The sequence below is a fragment of the Somniosus microcephalus genome, chromosome 21, assembly GCF_052327205.1.
Source record: "Somniosus microcephalus isolate GS21.2 chromosome 21, FLI_Smic_1.0, whole genome shotgun sequence".
In the NCBI taxonomy this organism is placed as follows: domain Eukaryota; kingdom Metazoa; phylum Chordata; class Chondrichthyes; order Squaliformes; family Somniosidae; genus Somniosus; species Somniosus microcephalus.
The window spans coordinates 57714311-57741673 of NC_141007.1; the positions used below are offsets into that span (position 1 = coordinate 57714311).

General features: G+C 43.6%; 1 protein-coding gene across 1 annotated transcript in view; it reads left to right on the plus strand.

Moving 5' to 3' along the window:
- LOC147102852 (transmembrane channel-like protein 7) overlaps positions 1-27363 on the plus strand; it is a 62953-nt gene that overhangs the window by 8643 nt on the left and 26947 nt on the right. The window contains exons 2-8 of the mRNA XM_085963738.1: positions 4380-4635; positions 8553-8701; positions 16280-16441; positions 18116-18210; positions 21527-21666; positions 24193-24340; positions 25909-26082. Of these exons, the coding sequence (XP_085819864.1) occupies positions 4380-4635; positions 8553-8701; positions 16280-16441; positions 18116-18210; positions 21527-21666; positions 24193-24340; positions 25909-26082 (1124 nt within the window). The remainder of the gene's footprint in view (positions 1-4379; positions 4636-8552; positions 8702-16279; positions 16442-18115; positions 18211-21526; positions 21667-24192; positions 24341-25908; positions 26083-27363) is intronic.

Here is a 27363-nt window from a genome sequence, read left to right on the forward strand (position 1 = left end):
TTCCTTTCACTCAGCAAATCTTGTGTTTTATTTGTCTCAGTACAGATGTTAATAACTCCCATGTCAGTAAAACTTTAAGTTTCTCTTTTTTTTCCCTCTTTTTCCATCGGCGTCTCAGCATTTCTTGGCTTTCCAAATCCCTGTTTTTTTCCTTCCTTTGCTGAGTTTTCAGATTGGTTAGCCTGCAAATTAGATCTTTTTCCTTCTTTATCTCTCCTGTGTTCAGCCCCGAGTGTTCCAACCAGTTAGTTTTAAATCGCTCGTCATACTCTAACACTTCCTCCGTCCCTTTCTGTTGACAGGCTATGATCTTTCCCCAATCCGTTTTTGCAGGGCTAAACACTTGTAACCACTGTTGGATCGCATCCCATCCGGCATCTATATCTTGCTCATCATTTCCCAGGCCAGTCTTTACTTTGCTGCGTAACTTATTTCCCTCTCTCCTGGGTATCATTACAATCAGAATTTGGACTCCGTCACACAGTTGGAGTTGGTACTTCGCCCTTTCTTCCCCATTTTCTTTCTTCTCATACTCCTTTTCTACTCTTTTCCTTTTCTGTCTCAATGGGGCCAAATGGGGTCCTGTTTTCCCTTCTTCACTTTCACTGACATTACTAGAGGATTCTGAGTCAGTCTCTTGACCTGCTTCTTGTCTTTGTCTCCCACGACCTTCCTCCTTTATTTCATTTAGATCTGGGTAACCCTTCCAGGTCCCGACACATTTTCCCTTTTCTTCAACTACCGGGACTATCGGTTGTTTATCCAATTGTTTTTTACAGTCCTTAACTTCATCTTTAAGTTTTTTAACTTCCATTTCTGACTTTTCAAGCTCATCTTTAAGTTTTTTAACTTCCACTTTTGACTTTTCAAGCTCATCTTTAAGTTTTCTTTCTCAATTGTTCATAAATCGCATCTTTCTGCTCTTTTGCATTGGTCAAGTCGTGATCATGTTGGGAGTTTGTCTTAATCTCATTTTGCCGTCGGATCTGACTCATAACTGCCATGGACCATCTGATCCGTCTTTTATCTTTCATACGGGTCGTTTTTCCCCAGACCCTTTTTATGTCATCCAAAGACCATTGTCCGGAGGAGGTACTGTACTTTTGTTCGATTTCGAACCAGGTTTTAGGTAAGTCAAACTGTAATTCTATATAGTCTTTCAATTCCCACAGAATTTCGTCTTCTGAAATCTCAGGTGGGGCACGCCCTGAGATTTTTGTAGGTTTATCGAGTGATGACATAATATCGATTACTTTACTTGGGGGTCTTGAGTCATAGGCTTAATTAAATAACACTGCCGAAGTTAGAACTCTATATGGGACCTCGAGGCCGTCTACCACCCGGATGGTTCGCTACCCGGAGGTTTGCGGAATCGCGTGGAGGGGAGATGACGAGACAACCAACCAAGGACTTTTATAACGAGGAGTCCTTACCTCTGATATAGGTCTGGTGTCTCAGATCCAATCTCTTCCTTCAGCGACCCTGCTCGCAGCGCCAAATTGTTGGATCAAGGTAATTTCAGTGGACCACACTGATCTGAGGTCAACACACTAAAATTAAAGTTTGCGAGTCCGGTGGTAAGTTTTAAATAGTTGATTTATTGCATCACTTGATTTACACTGTTTGACTTCCTTTATCCGACCTGGTGGTCCTAGGTTCCCCTTGGAGCACCATATAGATACTGAACTTAATGCGGATGCCTGATCGGCATAGTCCGCTGCAGCCCAGAACTCCTGACCTCAAGCAATCCTACAGCCTCAGCCTCCGAGCAGCCGGATTCGTTAAATGGCGGAACAGGCTCGAGGGGCCGAATGGCCTACTCCTGCTCCTATCTTCTATGTTTCTATGTTTCCAAGTAATCTATATTAATGACTTAGATGAAGGGACCGGGTGTACTGTTGCCAAATTTGCTGACAATACAAAGATAGGTGGGAAAGCAAGTTGTGAGGAGTACACTTGGAGTCTGCAAAGGGATATAGATAGGTTAAGTGAGTGGGCAAAAATTTGGCAGATGGAGTATAATGTGGGAAAATGTGAGGCTATCCACTTTGGTAAGAAGAATAAAAAAGCAAAATATTATTTAAATGGTGAGAGACTACAGAATGCAGCGGTACAGAGGGATCTGGGTGTTCTCGTACATGAAACACAAAAATTTAACATGCAGGTACAGCAAGTAATTAGGAAGGCAAATGGAATATTGGCCTTTATTGCAAGGGGGATGGAGTATAAAAGTAGCAAAGTCTTGCTACATCTGTACAGGGCATTGGTGAAACCACACCTGGAGTACTGCGTACAGTATTGGTCTCCTTATTTAAGGAAGGATATACTTGCATTGGAGGCAGTTCAGAGAAGGTTCACGAGGTTGATTCCTGAGTTGAAGAGGTTGTCTTATGAGGAAAGGTTGAGCAGGTTGGGCCTATACTCATTGGAGTTTAGAAGAATGAGAGGGGATCTTCTTGAAACATATAAGATTCTGAGGGGGCTTGACAGGGTAGATGCTGAGAGGATGTTTCCCCTCGTGGGGGAATCTAGAACTAGGGGGCATAGTTTCAGAATAAGGGGTCGCCCAATTAAAACGGAGATGAGGAGGAATTTCTTCTCTCAGAGAGTTGTGAATCTTTGGAATTCTCTACCCCAGATTGCTGTGGAGGCGGAGTCATTGAACATATTCAAGGCTGAGATAGACAGATTTTTGAAAAACAGGGGAATCAAGGGTTATGGGGGAGTGGGCAGGAAAGTGGAGTTGACGCCAAGATCAGAGCAGCCATGATCTTATTGAAAGGTGGAGCAGGCTCGAGGGGCCAAATGGACTACTCTTGCTCCTATTTCTTATGTTCTTATGTAAACCTGGTATGCAAGTTTAGTGACTAACTGCTCTGTTTGTGTTTCTGTGTTTCTGATTGGAACTTGCTAACCATGTGACTTATAATACCATGGAGTTTAGCATAGACCAATCAGAAAGCAAGTTGGAACCCTACATTCATACTGACACAACAAATTTTGTTACATTGAAAGATAGTTTGTCTGAACTATCCACCCCCTACCATCCTCCCTCCGTAAGCATGCGCTCATTCAAAACTTTGCAACCCATAACCTAACTTGCACTATGTCCTATTCACCTATCATCCCTGTGCTTGTTAACATAGAAACATAGAAGATAGGAGCAGGAGTAGGCCATTCGGCCCTTCGAGCCTGCTCCGCCATTCAACGAGATCATGGCTGATCATCCAAACCCTAGCACCCGGTCCCTACACCGACAGCCATCCCACCCAAGCCCTATCCCCGTAACCCCGTTACCCCACGTATTTAATCCCCCCTAACACTAAGGGCCAATTTTTATCATGGCCAATCAACCTAACCCGCACATCTTTGGACTGTGGGAGGAAACCGGAGCACCCGGAGGAAACCCACGCAAACACGGGGAGAATGTGCAAACTCCACACAGACAGTCACCCGAGGCCGGATTTGAACCCGGGTCCCTGGCGCCGGTCCCTTGTTGACCTACATTGGCCCCCAGTCCGGCAACACCTCATCCTTGTGTTAAAATCCCTCCATGGCCTAGCCTCTCCCTATCTCTGTAACCTCCTCCAGCCCTACAACCCTCCGAGATCCCTCCACTCCTCCAATTCTGGCCTCTTGCCCATCTGCGATTTTCATCACTCCACCATTGACGGCCGTGCCTTCAGTTGCCCAAGCCCTAAACTATGAAATCCCTTCCTAAATCTCTCCGCCTCTCTAACTCTCTCTCCTCCTTTAAGTCACTCCTTAAAACCTACCTCTTTGACCAAGCTTTTGGTCAGCTGTCCTGATGTGGCTCGGTGTCAAATTTTGTCTGATCATGCTCTTGTGATGTGCCTTGGGACGTTTTTAAACGCGCTATCTAAATGTTGTTTTTGTTGTTGTTGTTGAATAGAATACCTACCAGGGACTGACAATTTTTGGAAAGGGTGCCACTTAGTGGTATATTTTACCATAAACCAGTGATTCCCCAACATATACTGTCTAGTTAATACTAATAATTACTGAACAGATTGGTTTAAAGTGTGTTATATCCGAGTAGTAAGGTCCAAATAACTGATATAAGTGAGACTTCAGGAACTCAAAACTTTACTTTTAATTACACAGACTAAGGAGTGAACAGAGCTCTTACAGCTACAGGCATGCACTGGTATTTCTTACTGCACGAGCAAACCAACATGGAGGATGCTATGAGTCATTCTACCCATAATGCAATTTTACCTTAAGACTAGTAAATATAATCCCTTTGCATTTGTCTCCCTCTGGTGGATAACGTAAGCATTACATCCGAGTTTACTATAAGTGACAAAGATTTATCCAGACAGTTACTTGACAAACAGGTATTTGCTCTTTCCTAACAGATCGGAGCTCACTGTCAAATATTTCCCTGCAACCCTACTATCAAAGCAGCATTTTCCAGGAACTGCCAAGCTACAAGTCAGTGCAAAGAAGAACAAAATGCCAGTCTTCCAAAAATGAACAGCATCCTTCAAATTGGAGCTCAAGGATTGAGATTTCACATTTAGAGCATACATACGAAGAGATGCAGCAATTTGAGGATAGCAAACAACCCCTGAGAGAGCTTCCTAGCAATATGGGGGAGAAAAAGAAAGTGAGGTTGGTTCTGACCCTTTACAGTAATGTCTTGTATTTATATTTAGTAAGTTTGGTGAATTATAGCCAGCTGTACTGTCTTGCCATTTTATCTGGAACTCATTCAGATTTGGATGCTATTTCCACAACATTCATCAACAGTAAGAAATAGCTAAATAAGGCTTTAAAAATGCTAGGATTATTCAAAAGATTCCCATGCACATGCTACCGTCATGAGATCCCTGACCACTTGTATGCCTTTGTTCCCATGAGTGTTCCTCTATCCTAACTGTCCATGATTTCTGCTCTCGGTATGATTTTTCTTCTATATGTCCCTCTCCTTTCAGTACATTCCTTGTTTCTCTCCACCTGGTTGCCCCCCGCCCTCTCCCGTGATGTGTTCCTGCTTCCCCAACTTGGGATGACAGCGGCTGGAACGTAATCTCCTGGATGCCAGTTATGAGAACACGTGCTCATATATTCAGGGTTTCTCAGCCTATCATGAAGCTCTGTATCTCTGACCAATGGAACCACCATTTAATGGGGTATGGTGTGTGGCCATGCTGCGGTCTGGAGGTTGATATGCACTCACACATTTTATGGTGAGTTGTGTTGCTGCTCATGAGAAGTTCCTGGTACCTGCTGTACACTGATCAAAGCTACAATCCACATTTTCCATTATCTAATGACTAACTAGTGACTATTCTCTTGGGGGGCGGGGAAGATAAGTAGAGTATCTTTGGGGTCAAGCAGGCTCTAAGACGATACATACCTCTGGCAATGGAAGATTGGAACTGAGTCAGCCTGTCGACCAGACTTGGTAATCTGATACAACAGAAAATGCTGGAAACACTCAGCAGGTCAGGCAGCATCATGGGGAGAGAAACAGTCAACGTTTCAGGTCGCTGACCCTTCGTCAGAACTGGAAAAAGTTGGAGAAGTAATGGATATTTAAGCAAGTGTGGGGCAGGTAAAGGGGGGAGGGGAGGAAAGAACAAAGGGGAGGTCTATGATAGGATGGAAGGCAGGAGAGATTGAAAGACAAAAGGGATGATGGTGCAAGGCAAAAGGAGATGGTAATGGGACAAGTTAAGAAACAAAAGATGGCTCTAGATGAAGTGTAAATGGCAATGGCAGAATGATTGACAGCTGCCATGTGAGAGAGAAAAGAAAACATAGGGGCCGAGGTTATGATCTGAAATTGTTGAACTCGATGTTGAGTCCAGAAGGCTGTAAAGTGCCTAATCGAAAGATGAGGTGCTGTTCCTCGAGCTTACGTTGAGCTTCGTTGGAACAGTGTAAGAGGCCAAGGACAGAGAGGTCAGAGTGGGAGTGAAGCGGAGAATTAAAATGACAGATGACTGGAAGCTCGGGGTCACGCTTACGGACTGAACAGAGGTGTTCCACAAAGCAGTCACCCAATCTGCATTTGGCCTACCCAATGTAGAGGAGACCACATCGTGAGCAGCGAATACAGTATACTAAATTGCAAGAAATACAAGTAAATCGCTGTTTCACCTGGAAGGAGTGTTTGAGGCCCTGGACAGTGGGAAGGGAGGAGGTAAAAGGGCAGGTGTTGCATCTCCTGCACTTGCACGGGAAGGTGCCGTGGGAAGGGGAAGGGGTGTTGGGGGTGATAGTGGAGTGGACCAGGGTGTCACGGAGGGAGCAGTCCCTTCGGAATGCTGAAAGGGGAGGGGAGGATAAGATGTGTTTGGTGGTGGAATCATGCTGGAGGTGGCAGAAATGACGGAGGATGATCCTTTGAATTTGGAGGCTGGTGGGGTGAAAGCTGAGGACAAGGGAAACTTTATCATGGTTCTGGGAGGGAGGGGAAGGGGTAAGAGCAGAAGTGTGGGAAATGGAACGGACATGGTCGAGGGCCATGCCAACCACGGTAGAGGGGAATCCTCGGTTGAGGAAAAAGGAAGACATATCGGAAGCACTAGTATGGAAGGTGGCATCATCAGAACAGATGCGGATGAAACAGAGAAACTGGGAGATTGGAATAGAGTCCTTACAGGAAGCAGGGTGGGAGGAAGTGTAGTCCAGGTAGCTGTGGGAGTCAGTGGGCTTATAGTGGATGTTTGTCGATAGCCTATCCCCAGAAATGGAGACAGAGAAGTCGAGGAAGGGAAGGGAAGAGTCGGAGATGGACCATGCGAAGGTGAGGGAAGGATGGAATGCAAAGTGAATTAAATTTTCTAGTTCCGGGTGAGAGCAGGAAACGGCACCAATACAGTCATCAATGTACCGGAAAAAGAGGTGAGGGAGGGGACCTGAGTAGGACTGGAACAAAGAGTGTTCCGCATATTCCATGAAAAGGCAGGCATAGCTAGGGCCCATGCAGGTCCCCACAGCAACACCTTTAATTTGGAGAAAGTGAGTGGAGTCAAAGGAGAAGTTGTTCAATGTGAGAACAAGTTCAGCCAGGCGGAGGAGGGCGGTGGTGGATGGGGACTGGTTGGGCCTCTGTTTAAGGAAGAAGCGGAGCGATCTCAGGCCATCCTGGTGGGGGATGGAGGTGTAGAGGGATTGGACGTCCATAGCGAAAAGGAGACGGTTGGGGCCAGGAAACTGGAAACTGTTAAAGTGGCAGAGGGCATCGGAAGAGTCGCGAATGTAGGTGGGAAGATACTGGACAAGGAGAGAAAAAATAGAGTCGAGATAGGGAGAAATCAGTTCCATGGGGCAAGAACAGGCTGAAATGATGGGTCTACCAGGGCAGACCTGTTTGTGGATCTTGGGAAGGAGGTAGAAGCAGGCTGTGCGGGGTTGGGGAACTATGAGGTTGGCAGCCATGGAGGGAAGATCTCCAGAGGAGATGAGGTCAGTGACAGTCTTGGAAACAATGGCTTGATGTCTGGTAGTGGGGTCATGGTCTAGGGGGAGATAGGAGGAGGTGTCAGAGAATTGGCGTTTAGCCTCCGCACGGTAGAGGTCAGTTCGGTAAACAACAACAGCACCACCCTTGTCAGCGGGTTTAATGACAATGTTGGGGTTGGATCGGAGAGAACGGAGTGCTGCAAGTTCAGAAGGAGGTAGGTTGGAGTGAGCGAGGGGAACAGAGAAATTGAGACGGCCGATGTCATGCCGGCAGTTAGCAATGAAAAGATCTAGAGAGGGTAAGAGGCCAGAGGGAGGGGTCTAGGTAGAACGAGTATTCTGAAAGCGGGAGGAAGGGTCTGCTGTGCGGGGGGGAAGACCCCTGGCCAAAGAGGTGGGTATGGTAATCTGCTACCTGTGCCTTAAGCATGTAAGTTTTCAGTCCTCCAGAGCACAGTCTGGATTACTAATGGGACCTGGAGGAGAAGACGTATCAAATCATCAGCTAACCCTTTGGGGGCCCCAAAGCCTTGACATTTGTTAGCCTGCACCAATGCTCTCCGCACTGAGGTAAATAAGGTGAGTCCCTACAGGGAGAGAGTGAGCAATCCATTGCAGACAAACAGAAACTGGACTTGGGAGGATTTCTCAGTACCTTTGTTTGGAAACTCTTAAACATGGTAATTGGTTTCTGTGTGTTTCAGACACCCAGCTGACCAAATTTAAAAAAATCTTTCCTTCCCTGCCTGTTCCAGATTACATCTTGACTATCAATGTCCCATTCAGAACATGTTATTAACTTAAATCCCAGATTTATATTGCAGTGCAACCCCTATTCAACTTATTGATAGGAGGGAAGAGCAACACAAGTGATGGTTTTCATTGACACAAATGACTTCAAATCAAAGGGAAATGCACAGCTTAAATATGTCTTCCAACTGGCTTCATTTTTAGGATGTGTGCAGTCCATTATAATCCACTGTGATGAATCCTTTATAATAAATATGGGATGCCCGTCCAAAAAATTCTTCTGTCCATATACTCTCCAAGGTGGATCAGTAAGTAACTGATCTAGTTTTTTGTTCATAGCATTTAAGTTTTATTTTTCCACACAGAGAAAAGAGAAAGTTTGACACTGGCTCTCTCACCAGCTGGGAGATCTGGAAGCGAAGCCAGCAGAAATCACTGAAGAGGCTCAAGGAGGAAGTGACGCACGCCATATCCTGGTTAGAACTGTGGAAAAGCTCTCTGAATGAGATAGAAGGTGCGAGTGACTTCCTTAGTGTGGGATCACATTCATAACTCAGGGAAGATCAGAGTGTCGGATGTTTATGTGAAAGCAGCTATATTAATCTGGGATGTAATGCTTAAGTTATCCACCAGATGGAGGCAAATATTAAGGGATCATATTTACCAGTATTAAGGTAATGTCCTGGCACACCACTTATTAAGGTAGTAGCATTGCATTCTGGGTATGACTCAGAGGTTGATCCTCCATCTTGGTGATCGCACAGTAAGAAATAGAGTGTGTTTGCTGCAGCTGTAAGAGCTATGTTCTCTGCTACATATGTATAATTAAACAGTTGAGTTTTGGTTCCTGAAGTCTGGCTTATCTCAGTTTCTGACCTTACCACTCGGATATCACAGCAGCCTTCTCAAGGTGTTTCCATTGGGCAATGGCGATAATATTTTTAGTGAAAGTAAGCATCACTGCAACTCAGTTCAAGTGCCTGAACACATTTGTTAGAGGGTAGGACTTTTTTTCTTAACTTTCTCCGGTAATAAGTTTATGAAAGAAAAAATTGGGGACAAAATAGAGAAGAATGGAAGTGATCACAAGGCTGTGAGCTCATCAAGTGGTTCAGGTGATTCATGCAGTGAATGTTCATCATCAGGGGTGATTACCACACTTTATTGAGGGTTTCAAATGATTGATACAGAAAATCAGAGATACCAGGGAGCTACGGATAAAGAGCAAAGGAGTGAGTTAAGGAAAGGACTTTCATTTATATAGCGTCTTTCATGACCTCAGGATGTCCCCAAGTATTTTACAGCCAATGAAATACTTTTTCCTAGTGCGAGCAAGCACTGAGTGCGAGTCATCAAAGAGTGCTGTGAGTTTGGGTAAGTGTGAGAGTTTTTAAATTGTTATTTCTCTTTAAATCGTTCTTGATAAGATTACTTAAGCAGTTTAAGTAAAGGGGAAAAGTTAAATATTTGGGATTCTGTTGGTTTAAGAGTAAAACAAGGTTACACTGCAATCGGAGTAAATTGGCACAGCAGGCAGTGGAAACCAGTTTTCTAACCAATCAGCAGGGGTGATTCATTTGGCTGTAAACAAACAAACAGTATAAAAAGACCAGTCCTAGTGCGAGCAAGCACTGAGTGCGAGTCATCAAAGAGTGCTGTGAGTTTGGGTAAGTGTGAGAGTTCTTTAATTGTTATTTCTCTTTAAATCATTCTTGATAAGATTACTTAAGCAGTTTAAGTAAAGGGGAAAAGTTAAATATTTGGGAATCTGTTGGTTTAAGAAGAGTAAAACAAGATTACACTGCAGTAGGAGTAAATTGGCATAGCAGGCAGTGGAAACCAGTTTTCTAACCAATCAGCAGGGGTGACTCATTTGGCTGTAAACAAACAAACAGTATAAAAAGACCAGTCCAAGTGCGAGCAAGCACTGAGTGCGAGTCATCAAAGAGTGCTGTGAGTTTGGGTAAGTGTGAGTTAGGGTAAGTGGGGTGTTAGGTGCTCTTTTCAAACTTTAACTCTGTGGGTTGTAGTTAATAAGGCCTTTCTAGTGCAGAGTGACTGTTGGTAAACCATTTAGCTGGTGTAACTAGAGGGATTGATTTAATTTAAATCCAATTAATTAAACGGGATACTAGCATCTAAAATCGGGCAGAGGGTGTCCATAACTAACAGTAAAACATTTAATTAATTACATAGAATGGAGCAGGTGATGTGTTACTGTTGTGAGATGTGGGAGCCGGTGAACCCCATTGAGGCTCACGGTGATTACATCTGTGACAAGTGTCTGCTGCTACAGGAACTCCAGCTCCGTGTTGATGAGCTGGAGTCTGAGCTTCAGACACTGCGACACATCAGGGAGGGGGAGAAGTACCTGGACTCTGTGTATCAGGAGGTGGTCACACCTATGAAGTTAATTAATTCAGATGTAGCCCATGGTCAGGGACAGGACGGTATGACTATGAGTGAGGCAGGTACGGGGATCCAGGAGGTAGAGCTGGAGGAGCTGCAGCCTTTGCTCTTGTCCAACAGGTTCGAGGTTCTTACTCCCTGTGGGGACGGGTGCCGGGACTGCAGGGAGGATAAGCAACCTGGCCACAGCACCATGGAACGGGGGGCCATTCAAGAGGGGGGAGTAAATAGAAATGTTGTAGTGGTAGGGGATAGTATTATTAGGGGGATAGATAGAGTTCTCTGCAGCCGAGAGCGAGAGTCCTGAAGGCTGTGTTGCCTACCCGGTGCCAGGGTTAAGGACATCTCCTCTGAGCTGGAAAGAAACTTGCAGTGGGAGGGGGTGGATCCAGTTGTCGTGGTCCATGTTGGTACAAACGACGCAGATAGGACTAGGAAGCCGGTTCTGTTAAAGGAGTATGAGCAGCTAGGGGTCAAATTAAAAAACAGAACCTCAAGGTAGCCACGAGCGAATTTGGCTAGGACAAATAAAATTAGAGAGTTAAATGCGTGGCTCAAAGACTGGTGTGGGAAAAATGGGTTTTGCTTCCTGGGACACTGACACCAGTACTGGGGCAGGAGGGAGCTGTTCCATTGGGACGGGCTTCACTTGGCCAGTGCTGGGACTAGAGTCCTGGCGGATCATATAACTAGGGCTGTAGAGAGGGCTTTAAACTAACTAGTGGGGGGGAGGTTCCTAGAGAGCAAATAATAAAAATGACAACAGAGAAGGTCATAGACTTAGGTAGCAGTGGGGAAATTAAAAACCAGAGCGTGTCAGGAAGGGGCAGAAGGTATGGAATAAAAGGTAAAGTAATAAAAAGGGCAAAAGCAGGAACTAAGTGTCACAAAACATATTTGAAAGTTCTCTATCTGAATGCACGTAGCATTCGTAACAAAATAGACGAGTTAATGGCACAAATAACTACATATGGGTATGATCTTGTGGCCATTACAGAAACATGGCTGCAGGGTGACAATGCCTGGGAATTAAACATGCCAGGTTATTTAACGATCAGGAAGGACAGGCAGGAAGGAAGGGGAGATGGGGTGGCTATGTTAAGAAAGGAAGGAATCACTGTAATACAGAGAAATGATATTGGGTCAAAAGATCAGGATAATGAAACAGTTTGGGTGGAGGTAAGGAATAATAAGGGGAAAAAAACACTAGTGGGCGTAGTCTATAGGCCTCCGAACAGTTGCAACTCTGTTGGACGGAGTATCAATCAGGAAATAGTTGAGGCTTGTAATAAGGGAACATCTATAATTATGGGGGATTTTAACTATCATATTAATTGGACAAATCAAATTGGGCAGGGCTGCCTTGAGGATGAGCTCATTGAGTGTATTAGGGATGGGTTTCTTGAGCAGTATGTAACTGAACCGACCAGGGGGCAAGCAACCTTAGATCTGGTCCTGTGTAACGAGACAGGATTAATTAAAAATGTCCTAGTAAAGGACCCCCTTGGAATGAGTGACCATAACATGGTTGAATTCCATATTCAATTAGAGGGTGAGAAGGTTGGATCTCAAACAAGCGTGCTAAGCTTGAATAAAGGAGACTATGAAGGTATGAGAGCGGAATTGAGTAGAGTGGATTGGGAAAATAGATTAAAGGGTAAGACGATACATGATCAGTGGTGTACATTTAAGGAGTTATTTTACAACTTCCAAAAAATATATATTCCACTGAGAAGAAAAGGGTGTAAAAGAAAAGACAGCCATCCGTGGCTAAATAAAGAAATTAAGGATAGTATTCGACTAAAAACAAGGGGATATAAGGTAGCCAAATCTAGTGGGAGGATAGAGGATTGGGAAAACTTTAAAAAACAGCAAAAAATAACAAAAAGATTGATTAAGAAAGGGAAAATAGATTATGAAAGTAAATTAGCAAAAAATATAAAAACAGATAGTAAGAGTTTTTATAGTTATATAAAAAGAAAAAGGGTGGCTAAAGTAAATGTTGGTCCCTTAGAGGATGAGACCGGGAAATTAATGGTGGGAAATATGGAGATGGCAAAAACACTGAATGAATATTTTGTGTCAGTCTTTACAGTAGAGGACACTAAGAATATCCCAACACTGGACAAACAGGGGGCTATGGGGGGGAGGAGCTAAACACGATCAAAATCACTAAGGAAGTGGTACTCGGTAAAATAATGGGACTCAAGGTGGATAAATCACCTGGACCTGATGGCTTACATCCTAGGGTCTTGAGGGAAGTGGCGGTAGGGATTGTGGATGCATTGGTAATAATTTTCCAAAACTCCCTGGACTCAGCAAAGGTCCCGGCAGACTGGAAAACTGCTAATGTAACACCCTTATTTAAAAAGGGCAGTAGACAGAAGGCTGGAAACTATAGACCGGTTAGCCTAACATCTGTGGTAGGTAAAATTTTGGAGTCCATTATTAAGGAGACAGTAACAGAACATTTGGATAATCATAATTTAATAGGACAAAGTCAGCATGGTTTTATGAAGGGGAAGTCATGTTTGACAAATTTGCTGGAGTTCTTTGAGGAAGTAACATATAGGGTGGATAAAGGGGAACCAGTGGACGTAGTGTATTTAGACTTCCAAAAGGCATTTGACAAGGTGCCACACAAAAGATTATTGCTTAAGATAAAAAATCACGGGATTGGGGGTAATATTCTGGCATGGATAGAGGATTGGCTATCTAACAGAAGGCAGAGAGTTGGGATAAATGGTTCATTCTCAGACTGGCAATCAGTAACTAGTGGTGTTCCGCAGGGGTCGGTGCTGGGTCCCCAACTCTTTACAATCTATATTAACGATTTGGAGGAGGGGACCGAGTGTAACATATCAAAGTTTGCAGATGATACTAAGATGGGAGGGAAAGTAGTGAGTGAGGAGGACATAAAAAACCTGCAAGGGGACATAAACAGGCTAAGTGGGCAGAGATTTGGCAGATGGAATACAATACTGGAAAGTGTGAGGTTATGCACTTTGGCAGGAAAAATCGTAGAGCAAGTTATTATCTTAATGGCAAGAAACTGGAAAGTACTGAAGTACAAAGGGATCTGGGGGTCCTGGTGCACGAAACTCAAAAGGTTAGTATGCAGGTGCAGCAAGTGATTAAGAAGGCCAATGGAATGTTGGCTTTCATTGCTAGGGGGATAGAATATAAAAATAGGGAGGTATTGCTTCAGTTGTACAAGGTATTGGTGAGACCGCACCTGGAATACTGCATACAGTTTTGGTGTCCATACTTAAGAAAAGACATACTTGCTCTCGAGTCAGTACAAAGAAGGTTCACTCGGTTAATCCTGGGGATGAGGGGATGGACATATGAGGAGAGGTTGAGTAGATTGGGACTCTACTCATTGGAGTTCAGAAGAATGAGAGGCGATCTTATTGAAACATATAAGATTGTGAAGGGGTTGGATCGGGTGGATGCGGGGAGGATGTTCCCGATGATGGGTGAAACTAGAACTAGGGGGCATAGTCTTAGAATAAGGGGCTGCTCTTTCAAAACTGAGATGAGGAGGAACTACTTCACTCAGAGGGTGGTAGGTCCATGGAATATGCTGCCCCAAAAAGCTGTAGAAGCTACATCATTACATAAATTTAAAACAGAAATAGACAGTTTCCTAGGAGTAAAGGGAATTAAGGGTTACGGGGAGCGGGCAGGAATTTGGACATGAGTCTAGGTTCGGATCGGACATGGCCCTGTGGGTAGCGGAGCGGGCCCAGGGGCCGTGTAGCCTGATCTTGCTCCTAATTCGTGTGTCTAATTCTGTTAGATTCAGGAGATGGTTCTGTGATAGTAGATTGGTGGTTAGGATCAGTTCAGCCATGATCTTATTGAATGGCGGAGCAGGCTCGAGGGGCCGATTGGCCTACTCCTGCTCCTATTTCTTATGTTCTTATGTTCTTATGAAGTGTCGTCACTGTTGTAATGTAGCGGAAAACAGCAACCAATATGCGCACGGCAAGGTCCCATAAACAGCAATGAGATAATGACCAGATAATCTGTTTTTAGTGATGTTGATTACTAGGCAGTAGTCTCACTGAAGGGTTCAGGTTGTTTATACAGAAAATATCAACCATACCCAGGGTGCATTTTAAGGCTGTAAATTTATTGAGATCTTACGATGTCATTAATCTCAAATTCATGGTCAATTCGAAGATAGTGAGAAAACAATATTCATTGTTTATGTAATCAAAATAATATATACCTGGAACTGAAAATCCGCAGCCCCTCTGGCACACTCACACTGTAACTTTGGCAAGGAAATGGCAGAAGGGCTGGAAATTAGGCTGGGACACAAATACGCTCATTGCTGTTGGCCTGTTGGGAGCCGAGCTTCCACCTGCCCCAAACAAGGCCATTGATGTAAAAGAGGCCATGGGTGGGACAGGGACACCCTACTTTGGAAGTTCCTACATTCCTGGCCCTCAGAGAAAACCTGGTGTAGGAGCGGCAGAGATACACCTAGTGAGATCGACCAGGTGTACCATTCTGCAAACCAGTGGAATTGTTGCCCACCTAGGTGTCCAAGCTGGGATCATGGGCTGGACCACTAAAGAAGAACGGGACTTCTTTTTTTTAAGAAACAAATTAAATGCAACTCCTTTACAAAGGGGAAACCTTAGAGATGTTTCTGGGGGCTCAGGATGAGGTGGGAAAACCGGCATCCACCATCAGGCCACTTTTCAGGCTCTTCCGTGGGAGAGAATCCTAAATGCTCCTCTAGTGGCCTGTGCAGCCACCAAACAGTGGGGTCAGCAGCGAAGGTCACAGGTGGGCACATCTCAGCACTTTTGCCAGGATGCGCCCCCTCAGATTTTTGGCCTCCATTTTTTTAATGCAACAAACTGCTGCAGGAATGTTACTTGTTGCCTGTAATGTTGGCATTTTCCATATTACGATGATCCCATTCAGTGATTCCCCTTAACATAATACAACATCTTACAATAACACATTGGAGGAAGATTTTCTCTGCTGGCTGGACTTGAATCATAAGCATGTTCTTTACACTCATGTTTGCCATTTTGTTACAATACCGGGAGTATCCAAGTTTTTTGTCTTTGTGCACTGCTTAGGTGCCACAAGCTACACATAATATTTTCTCTCTGAATATTAACAATACATGTAATTGGCATAAATTTCAAGCCGTGGATACCAACAGATATTAGTGTTAGATTTGGGGGTTATCCATTAATAGCCCTATGCAAACTTCCAGGCCAATGACATTCAAACAGGACAAACCAACAAGTAAGAAATGTAAGAGCATATGGAACTGGGCTTTATGGGCTGGATTGGCAGAGTTCGCAGGCCACATATGGCCCATGAGCCAGAGTTTGGATACCCCAGCTTTAAACCAAATGTCTAAAAGTTTAGACTTTCTACTCACTCTGGTATTTATGTAATAAAGTTATGATATTCAGCATGGTTCAGCGGCGAATGCTGAATATGGTGGTCAGATATGTGTCTCTATCAGGATTTCTTTACCATGGGAGTAAATGGAAAATACGTTGTCGTATTGGAGTGTTTCCTTGAATGAAATAATAATTGGGTCACCTATGCTACGCAGATCGAACTATTTTAACATTGAAAGGCTGAGTGTGTTTGGGCTAGAATGATGTGTTAATTCACTGCTTCGTGTTGTGTTACGGACTAGGTCGATATGGCACCGGCATCCAGTCATACTTCACCTTTCTGCGTTTTTTGATTTTCCTGAATCTTTTCGCCTTTCTATTGGTCGGTGGTTTTGTGCTGCTGCCATCCATCTATATCAACAAAATGAAACTCAATCAGACAGACACGGAGCGCCTGAGGAACAGTGAGTATGTCAAGAGTCTGTGTCACACTAAGCCAACACGCCAAAATAAACCACCTTTAGTGCACTGTGCAAGTGTTCTTGTTGAAATGCAAGACCGGTTTAATCAAGACAGGTTAAATTGATTGGTTCTCTGGGGATATGCACTATTATCCACCTATTTAGCCATCAGTGCAGGGGTGGGTATGGTAGCCTGCATTCAGCATCTTCAGGGATTATTCTCCTGACACTGCTTTAAGTCCATTAGTAGGCAGCATTTGTCGTGGTGGAGGAGTTCTTCTTTACAAGAATATTTGAGAACCTCTCACTAGAGAGAAGGGGCCCCTCTTGCTCCTGCATTGCATTGTCTTGGACTTTGTTTCAGATGAAGCTAATTCCCGAGGTGCTAATTTTATTTAAAATACCTCTGTGTCGAAGTTGTCCACTGCAGTTTCTATTTGTTTTGTTTTAATTCAAAAAGGGAAACTTTGTGAGACATCTGTCCTTGCTACAGCTACCTTCAATTGCCATGTTCGGTTGCGAGGAGTAAAGATAATCTTGAAGAAATTGTACTGGGGTATCGATGGGTTGGTCAGAGATTTCCCACAACCTACTGCATGCCCCCAAAAGCCCTAAAGTTTACTCTCTAGGTTTTTAGGCTTTAACACAGGGAGTGGCAGGTATTTTATTTCAAAAGCTCTATTCCATGAATCTTCATTTACACTGCAGGCATCAGTCTCGGACTAGGCAGTACCCCATTTACACTGTCACTGCTGGTCTCGGACTGGGCAGTACCCCATTTAGACGGTCACTGCTAGTCTCGGACTGGGCAGTACCCCATTTACACTGTCACTGCTAGTCTCGGACTGGGCAGTACCCCATTCAGACTGTCACTGCTAATCTCGAACTGGGCAGTACCCCATTCAGACTGTCACTGCTAGTCTCGGACTGGGCAGTACCCCATTTACACTGTCACTGCTAGTCTCGGACTGGGCAGTACCCCATTCAGACTGTCACTGCTAATCTCGAACTGGGCAGTACCCCATTCAGACTGTCACTGCTGGTCTCGGACTGGGCAGTACCCCATTCAGACTGTCACTGCTAGTCTTGAACTGGGCAGTACCCCATTCAGACTGTCACTGCTAGTCTCGGACTGGGCAGTACCCCATTTACACCATTGCTGGTGGACTTGGACCAGGCAGCGCCCTATTTACAGTGTCTGGCTGGAATCCCAGTTCTTCAGCCAAGGAGAGAACTCTGCACGTGTTTAGTTATGGGCATCCATAGAGCTCCTGGCCCAACAGTTACATTTTAAACGTTGCATCAACGGAGTGGCAGTGTCTGCATTGCCTAAGTGGTGGACTTAATGCGCATAGGATTAAAAAGTGTCCCGGGGGGGTTGGCTCCAAGGGAGCTCCCATGTAGTGTCAAACCCATGGGTGTGAAACTACGCTCAACCGTCCAGGGGATCTCGCCCTTCTTCTCTCCTCACCAGGTTCAGGCCTGATGTCGATTTACATCACAATTTTAGCATTGGTGCAAATTATAAATCAATTCTAACTGACACTGTAAACACACCTTTGGTGTTGCTCTCTCCTTACACTAGCCCACATTTAATTATACAGTAGTCAAGTAAGATGCTGAGGACTACACAGCAAAACTAGATGCAAACACATCATTAACTATCTGTATTTCTAGTTTCCTTTTCAGCACCTGAATGCTTCAAGTACGATCCATATCATAAGGGCTTGGTTCATTTTTATGCGTATGTCTTGGATCTGCTCTCTGGGACAGTAAGTTATTATTAAGATTAAAAAGGTGATTAAAATGAAATACTCTGGGTGTCACAGATTATTAAACCTGGATGAGTAGCTGCCAGTTCCCAAGTTGGGGTGAATTCACACAACTAGCCATGGTGGTGTCTGAAATCATGACCTCTGTCTGACGAGTCCAGTAACCATAACCACTGGGCAATTTACCCCTAGAAATGAATGAATGCGGCTAAATTTGATCACACACAGGAGGTTTGCAGTATATACCGAAGAGGACTAACATTGACCAACCCCTGTAAACGACAATGTGACCGCATAATCCCAAAACCCACAACATCACATTTGTGCAGTGCCCACAAAAGCCTACCTCAGAAGTTGTGATTAATGCCTTGTGGTCTCAGTGCTAGTTTTTAAATTGAGGCTTGTAAGAAATTGCCCATAAAATCTCCCCATGCGGCCGTGTATACTGTGACTTACTCAAATAGCTCAGATAATTCGATTGAGCTGGCATTCCTCGTTGAAATGTATTTACAGTTGGCGAGGTAGAGTGACTGAATAATGGAAGATCTGATTGATCCAGCACACAGAATCCATCAAGAGGTTGGAAATAGTCTGCAATGATCGACGTATTTTTCGCTCTGGAATTTTCAGCCTCTTGATGGTCTCTGAGGAATAAATGTGGGCTCTCCATTGTGGTGCATCACACAGTAAAATCAGGCTTACAAATAGGAAACAAAATCAGAATGTGGAAAATGGTGGAAAAAAATCACATTTCAATTTAAAAAACGCTATCAAAAGTAATAGAGACAAAATAACCTACTTTTCCTATCAATTAACAGCCTGGAAGCTATCCACTGCTGCTATAGCTACTGAAGCATGATTTGTGAAAGCTGTATTTAAAAAAAATGATTCAAGACACTTGTATAACTTAACACAGACTTGCCGTGTTAGTGATTATCGCCACAATTAAACAGTAACATTGTGAGAAGAGCACCATCATTCCACAAGATGGCGCCATCGAGATGTTCCATGTTTTATTTAATTAATTCGTTTTGCAGGCACCAATCACAAAGTGGACACTTAACTTCTCTCACCACCTCTATTTGTTTAATTCTATTGTTCGAACTAAGGTAACTGTACCTTGAGTGCCCCATCTCACCACCCTCCCCAGTCAAGAGAGCAGCTAAACTGCCTGCTACGAGGCTTCAACCTACACTGATTTTAACCGGTCACCAGGAGATAAATGAGACTGGCTTTGGTTGGCTGATTTCCCATTCCTGGCCTCCATGCAGCACCATGATAACACTGGCCAGATTTGGTAAGTCGCTGCACCTGGAATTGCAGGCAAAAACCAATACCAAATTCTGGCACTGTGGTCAAGAGCTCCATCATATCGAATTGAGAGGGCAGTGAAGATGGGGTCACACAGCTTTAATTATAATTGGCATCTGGCTTCACGCAACCTATATTGAATTTTAGTGGAGTGGCCTTTTGGAGAAGCCTAAACTATTTAACTGCAATTAATGTGTGTGGAAATTTATCTGGTGCCTTCCTTTAAAGTAGAATTTAACAGGTACGTGTGTGTGTGTGTGTGTGTGTGTGAGGGCGGGAAGGAGGCCCGGTCTCTGCCATTGCTGTTCTTGATTGTTGAATGGTGCCAATATATATCCTTTTAAATAGAGAAAATTGTCCCACTATTAATTTTATTGTTTGTGTGTGAGGGCCATTGTAGCATTCACAGTAAAGTATTATAGAGAGGCAGAGCAAGAGACACTCTGAGAGATAGATGGATAGATTAGTAAGCCCTCCTGTACCAGTTACTCACTTCAGCCTGTGAGTTGGTCTAAAGAATTAAAAATCACTTATTTAAACCCTTGTTCAGTCTGGCATCTCTCATTTGGATCCTTTAACCAATACATGTTTTATTCAGCCTTTTTTAACTACACTTGCCCCACTAAGCATTTGTATGTCTTTCGGAATGTGTTAGGTTCAAAATTATTTCAAGGAAATACTATTTTGAATTGATTGTTATCAAAATATTTAATGAACATTTTAAATAAACAATCTTATATACAAATAAAAACCGAGAAGGAAAGATTCTGTTTCAATTAATTACCAACAATAGATAGTGCCCTGAACATAGTTAAACACCCCAAGGCACTTCACAAACGGGGGAATGGACACTGGACTGGAGTTGGGAGAAGTGATAGGAAAAATGACCAAAGGCACGGATATGTTTTGAGGAGACTTTCGAAAGGGGAGAGCGGAAGCAAGGCGGAGGGTTTGAGAAGAGAATTCCATACTGCGGGTTCGCAATGGGTGAAGGCATTCACCAAAGATGGACAATAGTGAGGGAGGGGAGCTGCTGCACTGTGGGAAGTGGAGGGGGTGCGAGCTGGGATAGTGACTGAAAGAGGTTGCAGTGGTACCGAAGGGGGAGGCCATGTTGGGATTTTAAATGCGGATGAAAAGATTTGGAGAAATCGAGCCCCAAAGCATCGGTAATGGCTTCAGCAACAATGGAAAGGTAGTAGAGACAGAGGAGGGCAGTGTATGTAGATAGGGACTAGACAATCTTGGTGATGGAGAGGATGTTGGCTGAGCAGTCAGCAAGGTGGATGGAAATTGAGGGCTAAGATACAGTTTTCTGGAGGGAGGTGAACAGTGTGGTTTTGGTCTTTCCAGTGCTAAGCTCCCACATTACAACAGTGACTACACTCCAAAAGTACTTTATTGGCTGTAAAGCGTTTTGAGACACCTGGTGGCCATGAAAGACGCTATATAAATGCAAGTCTTTTTTTCTTCTTAAGCTGAAGAAAGTTCAGGCTCAACCATAGGTTGCAGCACAGTTATCAAGCAACTTGTCATTAGAGACACAATTGTGTAGTAACGAGCAAATAGAAATCAACATAGAGTCATAGAGTTATACAGCACAGAAAGAGGCCCTTCAGCCCATCATGTCCACGCCGGCCATCAAGCCCTATCTATTCTAATCCCATTTTACAGCACTTGGTCCATAGCCTTGTATGCTATGGCGTTTCAAGTGCTCATCTAAATGCTTCTTGAATGTTGTGAGGGTTCCTGCCTCTACCACCCTTTCAGGCAGTGAGATCCAGATTCCAACCACCCTCTAAACCTCCTGCCCCTTACCTTGAAACTATGCCCCCTGGTTATTGACCCCTCTACTAAGGGGAAAAGTCCCTATCTATGCCCCACATAATTTTGTCCACCTCAATCAGGTCCCCCCTCAGCCTTCATGGGCCGTTAACTTTTAAAGGTATGATTAAAATCATTAAATAGTTCCTTCTCTAATGTTGATATTTATTCTTTTTTGCAGGGATTCATGGAAGTTTCCTATGTGTTCTATGGGTATTATAAATTTGGTGTATACCAGAACTTTATCTATAACCTCCCTTTGGCCTACCTGCTGAGCATGATCCTCTACTTCCTACTTTGCCTTTGCTGGATTGTAAAAAGGTGAGAACTTCCGCAGCCCGTCGCACTTTCCTCATTTTAAATTCAGTACTGTTGGCGCACACACTAAATATCAAAACAGCCCAAGAAATGAGGTAAAACATATCTTCAGGAAAATATAAATCAAAATGAAAGCTCAGCTGTCTACCATGGCCTGCTTTGTTAGTTAGGATTGTCTTCCTGCACCGACCGGTAAAGGCGCGGTGGCAGGAGTAGAATTCTTCCACCAGGATGGGTAGTCAACCTTTCCGAATGAGTTAATGGAAACATTGGTGGGAAGGGACTGAGAATGTTCTGTTCAATACTATGCTTTCTGTGCAGTAAAGGGAGAAAGGCAATTGAAAAGCTTTTGAAAAGATCAGAACTTTGGAAGTCAAAGGAGTTTTCTAAAAAGGAAACGAGAGCAAGGCAATATTTTTTTTGTCATTTATAGATGATATTATATATTTTGCACCACTTCACATGAACTGTGTCCAACTGGTGAAATGAGCATCTTCAGGGTACAAGTAGTTAAATTACTGAAAATAAATCTGTTGACCTAAGAAAGAAGGCATTCATTGAAGCTGGCAACAAGTTCAAATGCTGGAACTGAGTAACATCACAATTTAATTTGATCTGTGCTCTTAAAAGTTGTTCTAATGTTTACTGTAATCATGTTGTAGAGGCTAGGGTGCTGATGACAAACGGTCATGGATGTATTATAAATGTGTTTGCAGCCCTGAGTGGATTTGGTAGTGTTACATTTTTTGACATTATGCACATTGCTACAAGGTGAATAAGCTTGCAGTGCTCCAGGATGGCATCATCACATCAGAGTGTTGAAAATTCAATAAGGTACAGTGTGTGTGTGTGACAGTGATAGAGCTAAAACAGCGTGAATTTCTGTGGGTGTTCTCCTCATCATAAACTGTAACTTCAAGTGGAAGATCTGCGGAAACCTCGGAGAAATGGTGTAAACGACACCGTTTCTTCAGGGCTTCCGCAGATCTTCTGCCAAAGTTATGGCTGATGATTGGGAGAACCTCCACGGAAATTCAACCCCCGTGTGTGCAAAGCAACATCACCTGCACTAGCTGTCATCTGAGGTAGTTCCAGTAATATCGCACAGTTTCTGCCTTTCAGGTGCGTGTATGTGCACACAAGTGTGACAAGTTTACATAGAAACCCAAGACCATGCTTTGCATTCATCTCCTTCGCATAATATATTAAGGGGGAAAAATTGGGTTGGTTGGTGCTTCTCGTTAGCAAATGCCCTAGCGCCTGGGCGCGGCACCGTTAACGGTGTTCAGCGGGAGGTTAGTGGTGGCGGTAGCCAGTAGCACCCTGCGGCGCTGCCCCGCTGGCAATGACATCATCGCCATGCGCAGTGCCCTGGCCGCAAACTTCCCTTGCGCCCCCTGACCTATCGCCGGATGATATGTCCGACAGGATTGGGATTGGCAGCGCCCCGGCGACGTTCGCGCCCCAAAAGGGGTGCCACCCAATGTTTCCCCCTTAATCTTTACAAGGTAGCAATTGATGCAATAAAGCTGCTGATGATTACTATCAGTAGTATCATCTCTTGGGTACTCAAAGAGCCATGGCTGTTTGATGCAACATGAGCAGCTGACGTCAGAGAATTACAGGGGAAAAGATACCTGTATATTCTGACATATGAACATGGAGTTTACAGGGAATTAAAAATTGGAAAAAAATAAAGGGACTGGAAATAACTTTTATACTTTGCTGCAAACCAAATATGGATTACAAACCAAAGTTGATATTTGAAAAGTTTCCGATCTCACTGCAGCACTTATCAAAGTGTAGGCAGTCATAACATACAACAACAACTTGCATTTATACAACACTTTTAATGCAACAAAACATCCCAAGATGCTTCACAGAGGCATAATTAAAAAAAAATGGGCATCAGGTAAAATATAAATTAGGGGTGTAGAATAGACAGATTATACACTGGGCTGTACTCTCCTTTCTGGGAACAGTCCGAGCTGGGCGGTTGTTGCAATCAGTGTTTTTTTTTTAATCAGTTCATGGGATGTGGGCGTCGCTGGTAAGGCCAGCATTTATTGCCCATTCCCTAGTTGCCCTTGAGAAGGTGGTGGTGAGCTGCCTTCTTGAACCGCTGCAGCCCGTGTGGTGAAGGCCCTCCCACAGTGCTGTTAGGGAGGGAGTTCCAGGATTTTGACCCAGCGACGATGAAGGAACGGCGTGGACTGGTGTTGCACCCGTGAGGTAAACACTTCATTATTGTCACAATCTCATTGAATTCTCAATAAATTTACATCCGGAAGTGATCACAAAAGATGTGCTGTCATTTTTTGGAGCTCATTGTCAGTTGAAACCTTTTTTGGGTAAATTTTTTTTTTGAAGAAAAAAAGTGAGGAAAAGTATAGAAGATGTAACGCTCGAAAAGAAATCAGGGAACAGAGATGCGGGTGAAATGCTACAGCGGTCTTGAGGTTAAGCATATGGTTTACAGCGAAAACAGGTGCTCCCTCAAAGAATATAAAGGCTTTCTCTTCCCTCCAGGACAGTGAGTGGATTTAAACAGGAATGCATGCAGGAGAAGAATTACAACACCCAACACAGTGCCAAGATCTTCGCTCTTTGGGACTTTTGTATCAAGGAAACCTTTATGGCCACACTTAAACAACGCAGCATTCTGAATGACCTGAAGGTATTGTAACTCAACACATTACATTTAGCCTTACTACAGTAGTCCTTCAAAATGTCATCCTGAAATTCTGTAACATGGCCTCTCATATGGTTCTTTAATTAGTTCGGAAACCACGCTTATTGTTCCTAAACTGCGCTGTTTATATTTGGTTTCTAATGATATTGTCACAGAGGTTCTACAGTTGAATTTCAAGATTTGAGTGGATAGTTTTTTCAGAAGAGGGGAGTGTAGAAAGTTTGTAGTACTTTATAAGCCTGAACTGTGTTTCCACTATGATTTATTTTTTTCAGGCATTATATGATTTTATGAATTGCACCATATGCTACAAAAAGAAACAATCAACACCATAAATAATGGCTGGTATCACAAAGGGTGGCGAAAATATTTAGGTGAAATATCAACTCGGTCATGTTGTTTCAATAGCTTGTCCTTTTCAGTGATGGGGACTGTACGTTAGTCGAGGCTGTTTCCAGTCGCATTGCATTTAGTAGGATAACTTACTGACATTATATACAAAACACTAAAATGAAAGTTAATGTATGGCACACAATATGATGATCTCAATAAAGCATCGTGACTTGAGCGCTACTATGATATACTCACTTCATAGAATCATGGAATGATACAGCACAGAAGGAATCCATTCAGCCCATCATGCCTGTGCTGGCTCTTTGAAAGATCTATCCAATTAGTCCCATTCCCCTGCCCTTTCCCCATAGCCCTGCAAATTTTTCCCCATCAGGTATTTATCCAATTTCCTTTTGAAAATGATTATTGAATCTTGCTTCCACCATCCTTTCAGGCAGCGCATTCCAGATCATAACAACTCGCTGCGTAAAACATTTCTCCTCATCTCGCCTCTGGTTCTTTTGCCAATGACCAGTTTCTCCTTATTTACTCTATCATAACCTTTAATGATTTTGAACACCTCTATTAAATCTCCCTTTAACCTTCTTGACTCTAAGGAGAACAACCCCAGCTTCTCTAGTCTTTCCATGTAACTGAAGTCCCTCAACCCTGGTACCATTCTAGTAAATCTCCTCTGCACCGTCTCGAAGGCCGTGACATCCTCCCTGAAGTGCAGGTCCCAGAATTGGACACCATACTCCAGCTGGGACCTAACCAGTGATTTATAAAAGTTCAGCATAACTAAACATGCTTGCAAACAAATAATTCACTGACGCTTTTAAAAAATTGGCATTTCTCAACAAAAATGTTTAGGGTGGCTGAATTGCAGTATGGGGAAAAGGTGGGACTGGAACAAAGTGTGAAACCCAATTAAGCTTGACCTGATTGGATTAGGCCATCGATACGTCTTAGTTGGCTTGACTGAAGTTGAGTTTCAATTTCTTGGAATAAAGCAGATTTCACTGAAAGTTGTTTTCAGAAATCAGAAATCCAAAATGACATTTATACTGCTGATTAAAATCTAGTACCTTCAGTGTTTAGGATTGAGCAGTCAGTTGAATGTCAGTTGTCATTGCACTGGACTGAACAAAAACTGAAGATCTGCATCAAGGCTGGCTTTCTGATTAACGGTTTGTGTTTTTTCCCCTCGCTTTAATTAGATTGATCTGGAAGAGCAAATGTGCAGGATAAGAAAAGCAGAACGGACCACAAAGGAGAAAGCGTTTCTCTACTTCATCCGTTTGCTGCTCAATTTGTTCATCATGATTTTATTGACTGGAGCTTTTTACTGCATTTACCAAGCAACAAAATCATCTCAACATTTCCAGCAGAAGGTCAGTACATAGACACTGTTGTTCAAGTTACAGAGCATTGAATGACTATATTACATACATGTACATATATTGCATACAGGTACAGCAAGTAATTAGGAAGGCAAATGGAATGTTGGCCTTTATTGCAAAGGGAATGGAATATAAAAGTAGGGAAGTCCTGCTACATCTGTACAGGGCGTTGGTGAGACCACACCTGGAGTACTGCGTACAGTTTTGGTCTCCTTATTTAAGGAAGGATATACTTGCATTGGAGACAGTTCAGAGAAGGTTCACGAGGTTGATTCCTGAGATGAAAGAGTTGTCTTATGAGGAAAGGTTGAGCAGGTTGGGCCTATACTAATTGGAGTTTAGAAGAATGAGAGGTGATCTTATTGAAACATATAAGATTCTGAAGGGGCTTGACAGGGTAGATGCAGGGAGGATGTTTCCCCTCGTGGGGGAATCTAGAACTAGGGGGCATAGTTTCAGAATAAGGGGGCACCCTTTTAAATCGGAAATGAGGAGGAATTTCTTCTCTCAGAGGGTCGTGAATCTTTGGAAGTCTCTACTATTAAATCCGTGAATCTTAAGGTATGGCGTTCTTCAATAAATAGACGGAGACTGCAGATCAACAATCAACAGGTGTTTACTGGATGAGGGTAGTCTAATAACAAACAGTACAGATGCCTGCTCAGGGCTTATATACAGGTGTGGTCACTGCCGGTACGACAGTATACAGGAGCTGTAAAAGTAGTTTTCTCTTAAAGGTACATACACTACAATTCCTCCCCTTTTAGATTAACAGTACCATTACATTCAAATAACAGTTAACACTTTTAACATGCACAGTAACTGAAATAGTCCATTTATAGATTCAGTCTTTGGGGCGGCTTCCTGATCCTTTCTGGATAGCGCCTTTCCTGAGTGTCTTGTTCTTGGTGCGGAGGCGATTCTGGCCCCCTGTCGTCGGTTAGTTCATCAGTTTCCGATGCTACTGTTTCTGGGGTAGATGCTACCGGTATGTCGGGTTCATCACCAGGTATGCTAGACATGGGGTTGACTCATTCCTGTGACGCCAGGATCTGGTCGACATGGCGTCTCACAATGTTCTCCCTGACTTCCACTGTGTACATTAGTGGCCCCTGCCGTGTGCTTATCGTTCCGGGTTGCCAATTCTCTGTTCGGCAGTCGCGGGCCAAGACTGGTTGTCCTACATTGAAGCTCCTTGTCGGCTTCTCATTGATGTGCTGGAATTGCTTATTCTCAACATTTCTTCGCACATTTGGTCTGAGCAAATCCAGA